The sequence below is a fragment of the Puntigrus tetrazona genome, chromosome 22, assembly GCF_018831695.1.
Source record: "Puntigrus tetrazona isolate hp1 chromosome 22, ASM1883169v1, whole genome shotgun sequence".
NCBI classification, from domain to species: Eukaryota; Metazoa; Chordata; class Actinopteri; order Cypriniformes; family Cyprinidae; genus Puntigrus; species Puntigrus tetrazona.
Genome location: NC_056720.1, coordinates 3,244,704 through 3,255,020, shown reverse-complemented (window position 1 = coordinate 3,255,020; position 10,317 = coordinate 3,244,704). Strand labels below are relative to the sequence as shown.

Sequence of the window (10,317 nt, the reverse complement as noted above, 5' to 3'; positions counted from 1 at the left end):
CTAATTTTGTGTTTTACTTTAATAAACAACAACTATTTTAATATTTTCAGGGATAGGGTTAACAATTAAAAATATATAATTCAGCTTGTTTAGCCTTTAAAAGCATTTTCTCAAGCGAACCCTACAAGTCTGCGAGACATGCTCAAACACTCATGATAGTAGATTTCGCAAGGCATATTTAATATATTACAACACATAAAACCTCACAGAACTCCACAAAAAGGCAAATAAACCCTTTGAGGGTCATGAACGCAGGTGGTTTTCTGCTGGACCACATACTGTCCAACCCCTGTGACGCGATCAGTGTCCAGTTGAGTGATCATTTACAGCAGCGTCTTCAGTCTTTAACGGTTTCCGAAGACGCGTTCCCGTTCTGTGTTGCCAGATCCAGCTGTTTCTTTCTCTGCATGTACCGCTGAGCCCTCAGGACGCACAGGTACCCGCCGTACACCGTCAACAGCATCATGGAGCCCGAGAAGAGCTTGTAACCCACATCAGCGATGCGCTTCCCGCTGAGCATGACGGATCTGTGAAGATGGCACGAACACATTACAGGGATGCATTAACATCTGCAACGCATCCATAGAAGACTTCCTATAAGAAGACAATGGGTTTTAAGATGTTTCATGATTTCGAGTGCGTGTAGAAAGCCATCTGTCAGATGTTTGTTCTGGAGAGCATCCGTTGAGATCAAGATCTTTAGCAGACATCTACCCGAGCAGCATCTCAGAAGACACAGAACGGTTCTCAAATGTTCCCTTATGGTTACCATTGGTTATTTCTGGATAGAACCAAATAGGAACGTTCTGGTGTGGTCTAAACAAAAACCAACCTTTAAAAAAGCAGGAGAAGAACCCAAAACTATTGTTTCCAGAAGAATCTGGGAACCAAAAATGTTAGGATGGATAAGCAATATGTTGATGCTTTAAAATTAAATAGCATGAATAACATAAAAACTGTAGTAGTTTTACTGAAGAAAGTCTGAAAACTGTTACCGTTCAAACTGATTTCATTTCTATTCGGTTTTACAACACCTCAGCACGAGTTTCCATCCCAGCTCTAAACCACAATCCTTTTTCCCCCAAAAAAGTCCGAAAACAAGCTCTTCTTCCACACAAATACCGTTTTAGAGCAGTTTGTGGTTCATGAAATATAGCAAATGTAGAGTCTCACCTGTTTTAAACCCGATTCGGATTACGAGGAAACGCAGCTCCGTCCTCAATGTCAGGCAAACGCTTTGTGCGCATGCGCAGTTACTCTCGCAACTGTACGGCGCGGCGGAAGGGACAAATGTAGCAAATACTTTATAAACTCCATCATCTCAAAGGTAATGTTTTACAGCACATTGCCAAATATCATGGGTTTAACGTTGTAACTTTAGAATCGCTGCCTTTTTATGGTTCTAAATGCGTACTGATCGCACGATTGAGTGGGAAACGCAAACGAGGAGCTGTTTATTGTGGCAGCTCGCGCCGTCAGGAATTATTTTGCTGTCGAACAGACATGGAGACCCGCGTTACACATGTGAACGAAGAGGAAAGCGAAGATTCGGGAGCTGCTCCTTACGGAAACTTCATCAATTATTACACCTTCAACCCGCCGGAGAACCGCCTGAGTTTGATCCCACAAACACTGCTGGAGAACATCAGACCCGGCTCCGAACGCGTTTTAATGCTGGACGTGGGGTGTAATTCAGGGGTAAAACCGACAGGTTCCTCTCAAATAGTGTACAGAGCATCTTGTCATGCTTTAAAAACAATCTGCTGTAGTCATCTGTAAACACAAACTTCAGTTTTTGACTTTCTCTAAACTATTTTTGGACGGATCACTCAACCGCTAATACGTATCCATTTTACGTATTATGCGTAAAACCAGTATTAAACCTAAAATACTTAATACATCAATTTAAGCAATATCAGTTATATGCAAATATCTTGACTGGTTTTGCATTTGTTTTCAATCACCAAAATGTGTATTGTTCCCCTTGTTTGTCAGGACTTGTCTGTTGCTCTGTACAAGCATTTATTGCAAGAGGAGGCCCCTGGGAGTGACCTTTCCAAAAGAGAAGTGCATCTGCTTGGATTCGACCTGGACCGGGATTTGATTCTTCGGGCGCAAAACTCCAACCCCTTTCCTCAGAACGTCCAGTTTATCCCCCTGGATATCACAGACGACGCAGAGAGCCGGGCCGTCTTAGGGTCCTACTTGGGCCGGTTCGGCTGCCCTCGTTTCCAGCTGTGCACCTGTTTCGCGGTGACCATGTGGGTGCACCTGAATCACGGAGACGCAGCGTTTCTGTCTCTGCTCTCCAGGCTGGCCTCTCTCTGTGAGTTTCTGCTGCTGGAGGCCCAGCCGTGGAAGTGTTACCGCTCTGCCGCGCGCCGGTTACGCAGACTCGGGCGAAGTGACTTTGACCACTTCAAGACCCTTAAGATTCGAGGGGACATGGCGAGGCAGGCTAGAAAGCACTTGGAAAAGCAGTGCAGCATGGAGCTGGTGCTGAGTTTCGGTAATACGGCATGGGACAGAAGTCTTCTGCTCTTTAAAAGACGGTGATTTGGAACAAAACAGAAGTTTAATCAGCTGTTTTTCAATGGACTGACAGACTGTAACTCTAGTCTGGTTCACTGTAATACTATTTGATAACCACAAGGGGGCACTAGAGATGTATACTTTGACATTTTTATTTTGCTTACTGCTTTTTATGTTTAGTAACAGTATTCAAGACTTTTTTTAGTTTATCGTTATTGTTAAGAAGAAGAAGAATATGTTTGTCCTTTGGATTATCTTTATATTTCTAAATGAACTATTGCAGGCTTTAGCACATGCTCTAAATTTAATTTAATAAACACTATACTCCACTTATACTTGGTTTCTTGGATCTTCGCATATACTCTACATAGAATAAAAAAAAACGAAATATTTTACATGTGTATGCTAATTTCACAAAATGAAAATAATAGTATTAATATATATATATATATATATATATATATATATATATATATATTTTTTTTTTTTTTTTTTTTTCAAAGAACTCTATTCTGCTCACCAAGCCTGCAATTATTGGTTTTATTTTCGTATTGTGATATGCTGCTAAAAAAAAAAAAAAACGCGTTGAAAAACGGCGAAGAACAGCGTTGATCTGAAAAATAAATCCTTTGTAACATTATAAATGTCTTTATCGCCGCTATGATCAATTAAAAGCATCCTTGTTAAATTAAACTATTAATTCCAGTAATAGCTTATATACGCTAAAATCAGGCGCGCGATTCCAAAACAAACGTCATTAGTAGTCTTCCCGCTCTCTGTCAAATTCAAATTTTAACGGTCTAACTCTAACGGCTGCTTTCTAATTATTAATCAGTTTAATAATTTCTATTTTACGTTTTATTGGGCACTTCATTTCAACAAATGAAGTACCGGAAATACACAAAACGAGGATTTAGACGACGAGAGCTGCTGCTAAATTCGTGAAACCTTGTGGTAAGAAATAGGACTAATAATATAATTTCCTTTATTATCATAGTTAAGCTTAATCGAGTTTGTAAATGTTCAGTAATTTGGAGTAATTTAGGTAATGAAAGTGGGTGTATTCTGGTTCCAGCTTGATGCTTTTCATCACCTAAAGCTCTTCAGGATGTAATTTTGACTAAATTTGGGGATCTCCTGATTCAAGGTAATGTTAAACCCTCGTGGCCTGCTGAATAATACCCCTTCAGACACAAATGGCTCCTGTCTTCCTCAAAATTAACTCTAATTCTAATAATTGAGATTATGGTACAACAACGGAAGCCGTTTCTGTTGAAATATTGCTCAAACAAATGACTCCCAAGGAGTTTATGAAGCTTCAAGCCATCGAGAACCGGACAATATGAAGAATATCATCGGATCATGTTTTAGTTTGTACGCTGACTGTCCTGTGTGCATTTGCCTGTAGCCGGATAACAAATGATTGTTACATTTGAACAGGTTTTGCAGGAAGAAATGCTCAAATTGCACTGATGAGAACATGCTCACTTTGGTGTTAATTTTCAGGCCTTTCTTGTTGAAGAAGGTAAGTGTTTATTTCATCTGTATGGTTCTTACAGACATCTTCCTTTAGGTCTTTGTTCACGCCACACACAATTATTTTCATCTTAAGTTTTCAGGACTGTCCGCGCTGTCATTTTTTTTTTAACGTGGTGAAATCCGACCTGTATGCTGAGATGGTGTATCAGGTTGCAGGTTTCCTGATGTTGCTTACACATGGCGTCCAAAATAGTGCTGTCAAACCATTTGTCACATCCTGAATAAAAAGTTTTTGTTTACATAATATCTGTGTTCAGTGTATATGTATTATGTATATATAAATACACACATGTACAGTATATATTTTGGAAAAATGTATATTTATATCCATATAATTCGCATTGATTGACAGCACCAATCCAAAATGATACTAAATGATCGCATGCAATAGTTTAGACTGGAGGCATAAAAAGAAGCTTTAGGTGCATTGCAGTATAATAATGAAAAATGAATTCTGTAGAATAAATCAATCTTTAATTTCAGTTTATATAGTCTTTTAATTTTGAGTATATATATAATATTGAATGGAACAAAAGGCTTTGTTCTTTCAGAAAATTAATTTCAGATTCCTCCCACTGATTCATAGAAAGTCAAAAGAAAACTACTTCTATATTTAATGTTAACTGCCATAGGTATAGAATGGTGTTTTTTCTGTTGATTAACACTTCAGTGAGTGCTGAATCTGGTGTTGTTTCTGGTTTCAGTCGTCTTGATCAGGATTTTAGGTGATGGAGAGCTGTTCTGCTGATAGCCATTCACCCCTTTAGAACCTATAAAGAAAAAAATAATTCAGTTGTACAATATGTTTTCAGATTGTGTATGACGGTTCCATTGTATGCCTTTTAGAATGCTGGCAATGAACTCAACGTGAAATGGGATTTGTGACCCATTTTACTTTTGTAATGTGATGTTGAATGTCTTCTTTCAGACAAACTGTGAGACAGGCTTGAATTTCTTCATGGACAATTGACTGGAAGTGGCTGTTTCATAAAGGAATGGACCAGCGGCGAATACTTTTGAGAATCCTTTTGACCAAGACGTGTCAAAAACATTCAAGAGCATCTCCACACATCCCAATGGTAATAATGCTTTTTTAAAATCACAAACAAAACCGAAACCCTCTCTAGAGGGAAAGACGTTACTGTGCAATGCCACGGGCAATGTCATGTAGAAGTGTGTGTGTGTAACGTGGCCATTGTTGTAATGAATGCTATCCCATTAGTCCATTTACACTTACTGAAGTTGGGAACAGCCTGAATGTTCACAATGGGCTGCTGTCCAATTCTGTAAGCGGTAAGAAAAAATGAGATGGTCAATATTTATCAGTGCTAACGTTTGAGTTCCAGCCCTCTTATACACTGCTGAAACAGGACTCGTTGCACTACCTGTCCTCCTCTCCTTCCAGGAGCTTCCTGTAGGTGGCGATCTCGATGTCCAGCGCCAATTTGACATTCATGAGCTCCTGATACTCGCGGAGCTGGCGGGCCATGTCCTGCTTGGCTCTCTGAAGAGCTTCCTCCAAGTCCTTAATACGGCCTTTGGCCTCCTTCACAGTCATCTCGCCACGATCCTCGGCCTCTGCTATCTGGTTCTCCAGGTTAGCGCGCTAAATCGGTCGGAGCCTCGAGAGTTAGCGATTACCACTGGTTTAAGTTAAAGCAAAGGTTAACGCAGCACATTGCTCACCTGTGACTTAATGACCTCGATCTCACTCTGCAGACGGCTGATCATGCGGTTGATGTCTCCGATCTCTCCTTTAGTGTTGCGCAGTTCGTCGTTGTATTGATTGGCTTGAGAGGACATCTGGTCAAACTGACCAGAGCGGAAAAAAAAAGACACTTCATGTCTGTTCCAAATTGAAAGACTTTTATGAAGTTCTGGAGAGAAACACCTCAAGTTAACATCAAAATGTAAGCTGTTTGCTTACATCTTTTGGGTTTTATCGTAAATTAATCCTCATTCCTCTTAATCTTTCATTGAAAATGTAATGAAACAACTTTCCCTATCCAACCAGTTTACAATTTGTATTGGTCCCGTTCTATTTTATGTCACTGAATTTCCTTCTTCAAAAATACAAGTTGATTTGTCAACAAAATAAGTGAAAAAGCATTTTCTGTCTACCTTGGACTTGTACCAGGATTCAGCCTCTTCGCGGCTCCTGGCTGCGATCTCCTCGTATTGAGCCTTGACTTCGGCCACAATATGATCCATGTTGAGGTTTCGGGAGTTGTCCATTTGCACAATGACAGACGTGTCTTTAATGCTGGCCTGCAGCTCGCGCAATTCCTGTTCCAGAGAGATGAATTTAGTTGTGCGGAAACTATTGTATGTTTATTTTGGTCTAACCGCTGACTGGTTTATAGCTGGTTTTCTAAATGCATATGCATTACCTCATCGTAGATGGTCCTCAGAAAGTTGATCTCATCAGTCAGGGCACCCACTTTGTCCTCCAAATCAGCTTTCACCAGATATGCAGAGTCTACATCCTGTGGGGCACACAGTACACTACTATTCCTCTTCTCAATTGCAATCATGAATAAGATGTATGTCTTCCTTGAGCATTGCACACAAACCCCCCACATGCACCAGAAAAGACTCCAATCGATACATCAAAACCTACATCTTGTAGATCTTTACTATGCAACTTTGACTCCTTGTTGCTCTCTGTAGGTAGGCCATTGAAAACAGATCTCCTCTAGTGTATAAATAATGCCTTGTCCCCACCCAGGCTTTTGTCAGCGGTGATCTGATCCCTTCAGGCTCAACTCCCTTCAGGCTCAGAGCTCTTTACCCCTCCCAAACATTTCATTGTTCCCTCTCCTGAGCTGCTTTTATTCGACGTGTTGTGAAAGTTTAACTTTCCCTGGTCCTGAAAAAAGTCCAGCTTTTCATTCGGTAACCTGCCCTAACCCCGCATTACAGTGAGGTCATACCTATCGGTTTGAGTTTCATAATGCGTAAAAATACTATTTTTGACCTCTGACGTATAGCATCCCACCTTTTTCAGGATCACAAAGTCGTTCTCCAGGTTGTTCCTCTTGTTGATCTCATCTTCATATCTGAATCAAAGAAAACGCAAAGCGGGGACACATTTAAAGCAAGTGTAATCCGCTGTTTTTGATGAAACCCAAACTCATTTAATGAGCTTTGTCAGTTCAAGGTTGGAATAAAATCATTAGCAGGTGTGGCTCAGTAAACAGTGGTGTTAGTGTAGATCTATATACTTTACTTGTGTTTGAAGTCCTCCACCAGTCCCTGCATGTTCCTCAGCTCTCCGTCCAGCTTGGTCCTGTCATTGTTGACCACGTCCATCTGTCTGCGCAAGTTGGCCATGTAAGCCTCAAACATGGGCTCGACGTTGGACCGGCCCGGGGTCTGACCCTGCAGCAGCTCAAACTTGGTCTCCAGCATCTTATTCTGCTGCTCCAGGAAGCGAACCTGTAGAGTAACAATACATAAAAATTTCTTTAATTCATCACTCTTTTTTCCATTTTGTCTTATACACTATTAAAACAAATTTTAAGTTGACTTAACTAAAATGTTTTAGTCAGCGGGGTAACAAGTTTTTGTTTTGTTTTTTACAGTGTGCAATAGTCACCTTTTATCAAAAAGTGTTATTGTTTTAAGACAAAATTTTTTGATCCACTTTAGATAAATTTTGGCCTTTGTTTATCGATCGTCAAAAATGTATTTAAATTGAAAGGTGTTTTTAAGCACTAATATATTATTTTGCAATACAAATGTATGTAATATATTTCATGTTTAATTTAATAATACATAAGTTATTTATTTATATAATTATTTACTAAAAGTTTACGTAGTTCAGTATGGGTACGAGTCTGTATTCATTGGAATATGAAACAAACGAAGTGAAGCAAAAGGTATTGTCCTCAAAGTAACCATATTATTTGTATTTGGAAATATTGATGTAAAAGTTCACCTTAATTGTAAGTCTTCCATAAGGTAGGATATTTAAAGTGTTTGACTAATGCTATTACTGTCATCTTTCTCTAAGAGCAAAGAAGATAGAGTTCACTTCTGTGGAATTTCGGCATTTTAGGAGCTCTTCTTTGAGACTTCTTCAGTTCGATGCACATCTTGAATGCCTGGCCGCTTTAATTGATGCCCACCTGCCAGGATGGACTCATTAACAGAGCAATATGACTCCCCATTAGCTGAACGCTAACACTCCGGAGAGTAGTGGCTGACCTAGTTGGGTTCTTCGTAAATCCTTAAATTTAAGCACTTTAAAAGCCGACCCGAGCCCCGTGCTGGAGGACCCAGCCCTGCCCCGACCCGCAACAGTGACTTGGTTGTACTTCAGTGCGATTGAAGTGTCGATTTCAGTCCAGCGGGCCCCTGGGATTCGGTTGCATTGTCCTCGAGCACACAAAAGCTTCCTTCATACTCGCTGGGATAGCGCTGTCTTCAGTGGCTCGCTCAGATCTGACCTGCTTTTTATCAGGTTACAGGCTTCAGAGAAATGGGTCACGCTACAGAACTATCGTTTTCGTGCGACTCTACCAAAATCGCTTTTCCCTTAGAGGTTTGGGATGTCGATCACACTAAGACTTTATCATCTCAATCAACACTAACATTCAAAGACCTTTACGTTTTGGCCGAGGTTTACAGGATGTTCTCTGTGAGCAAGAAGAAACCCAACTTTACCTTATCGATGAAGGTGGCGAAGCGGTTGTTCAGCGACTTGATCTGGTCCTTCTCCTGAGTGCGCACCATTTGGATGTTGGGGTCGATCTCCAAGTTGAGAGGCGCAAGCAGGCTCTTGTTGACGGAGACGCTAGCGATGGGTGGCCCCAGATAGGCCGAGCTGGTGCTGAAGCTCGGGGCAGATGCTCCCAAGGAGATCCCGCTCAAGCTGCTGTAGCCGTAGCCTCCCATCTTCCCACTGCTCCTCACGGAGCTGCTCGAACTGATGCGCTTGCTTCGCAGACTCATAGTTAGACAGGAGAAACCGTGGAGAGCTGATGTTTCGGATGAGAACAGGTGGGCAGACCTGAGCGATACGGTGTCTCTCTGTAGAGAGGCTGGGCTTTTAAAGTCCGGCCAGGATGGGGTGGAGAGTTCCTATTGTGGGAAAACCTGTTTCAGATTGGACACACGTACACAGTGTCTGCTTTATCTGAGCTCCTGGATGGGCAGCGAACACACGCTCGCTCTCGAGGTCTCTCTCTCTTAATGTTTCACCATGCTCATGTTGCATCTAAATGTTTAATGCGGCCCATGTCAACAACATTCCCATACTAACTGCTCTCCCTGTGGTAAACTCATTACAAATAAAAGCTGTCATAATATCATTCGTTTCATGTGCGCATTCCCTTAAAGTTGTTTCATATTTTAAGGCCATCATCCAGTAGCTACCTAGTTTTGGCAAGATGGCAGTTCTAAAAAACAACAACAATATGCTAACCAAATATATTGAGTACATAACCAGTCATAAGAGTTTATAAAATTAAGATTAATAAACACTAAATAAGCTTTCCATGGATGTTTGTTAGGATAGGACAATATTTGGCCGAGATACAAAAATTAAGTTTTGGTATTTAGGGTAGGAAATTTATTAAATATATTAGTGGAACATGATCTTTACTTTTGTTATTTTTTACAGCTTTTGTGCTCCAGGGTCACATTTGACAGAGAACTTTTTTGCACTTATGCCAAGCATTTCAAATAGCAAAAACATTCTACTGCTATGCACCAAAATCATGCTGTTTTATTTTCCATCAGTTGTCATGATAAGAGACATAAGAGCTCCACCTACTGGTAAGACTTCTTTTTGCTTGCTTTGTTGTTGTCATGTAAATTGTTTTAAAACCCAGACTTTTTTCTCTCTCTTTTGTTTTGTGACAAATATGAAAATAAAATAGTTATATATGGTTTTAAGTAATAGAAACAGCTGGTTAAATTCACATATGTGTTCCTGTTATCAAATACAATTTCATTCTGAAAAGAAACTCCGCGTAAAATACACATTTTCTTTTGATAGAAAGACATTTGGTAATATTGCATTTCATACTTTATGCATTTGGTAATTTTACTTACATTGGTTTTGCTATTTGAAGTATTTCAAACCGTGCTGTTCTTCGCTCAAGCAGTCATGCAGATTCAAACATGTTGAGACCTCCATCTGCTGGTAAGTCATACTGGTAGATCTCCACATTATTTTAAAAGTTTTTGAGTCCTATTGTTAAAGCAATGTTGTTACATTAACACTTAATTGATTTTAAA

At 40.1% G+C, this 10,317-nt stretch overlaps 3 protein-coding genes across 4 annotated transcripts; 1 reads left to right on the top strand and 2 right to left on the bottom strand.

Moving 5' to 3' along the window:
- Positions 1 to 159: 159 nt before the first annotated feature.
- Positions 160 to 1,283, bottom strand: LOC122327575 (cytochrome c oxidase assembly protein COX14 homolog). Its single transcript, XM_043223029.1, has 2 exons — positions 1,174 to 1,283; positions 160 to 527 (listed from the first exon to the last, which is right to left on the bottom strand). The coding sequence occupies exon 2, from the start codon at positions 518 to 520 to the stop codon at positions 338 to 340; it is 183 nt and encodes a 60-aa protein (XP_043078964.1). The 5' UTR covers positions 521 to 527; positions 1,174 to 1,283; the 3' UTR covers positions 160 to 337.
- A 22-nt stretch (positions 1,284 to 1,305) lies between these two features.
- Positions 1,306 to 2,908, top strand: LOC122327520 (pre-miRNA 5'-monophosphate methyltransferase). The gene is made up of 2 exons (XM_043222942.1): positions 1,306 to 1,698; positions 1,996 to 2,908. Exons 1-2 carry the CDS (start codon positions 1,504 to 1,506, stop codon positions 2,554 to 2,556), a joined length of 756 nt encoding a protein of 251 aa, XP_043078877.1. The 5' UTR covers positions 1,306 to 1,503; the 3' UTR covers positions 2,557 to 2,908.
- A 1,483-nt stretch (positions 2,909 to 4,391) lies between these two features.
- Positions 4,392 to 9,381, bottom strand: si:dkey-222f2.1 (keratin, type II cytoskeletal 8). Of its 2 annotated transcripts, XM_043222689.1 has the most exons (9): positions 8,740 to 9,357; positions 7,301 to 7,509; positions 7,070 to 7,130; positions 6,462 to 6,557; positions 6,193 to 6,357; positions 5,758 to 5,883; positions 5,457 to 5,677; positions 5,309 to 5,355; positions 4,392 to 4,841 (listed from the first exon to the last, which is right to left on the bottom strand). In XM_043222689.1, exons 1-9 carry the CDS (start codon positions 9,025 to 9,027, stop codon positions 4,738 to 4,740), a joined length of 1,317 nt encoding a protein of 438 aa, XP_043078624.1. In that variant the 5' UTR covers positions 9,028 to 9,357; the 3' UTR covers positions 4,392 to 4,737. The 2 variants fall into 2 exon arrangements, with proteins under 2 accessions (XP_043078624.1, XP_043078625.1); XM_043222690.1 differs by lacking the exon at positions 5,309 to 5,355 and having other exon boundaries at positions 8,740 to 9,381.
- Positions 9,382 to 10,317: the final 936 nt, after the last annotated feature.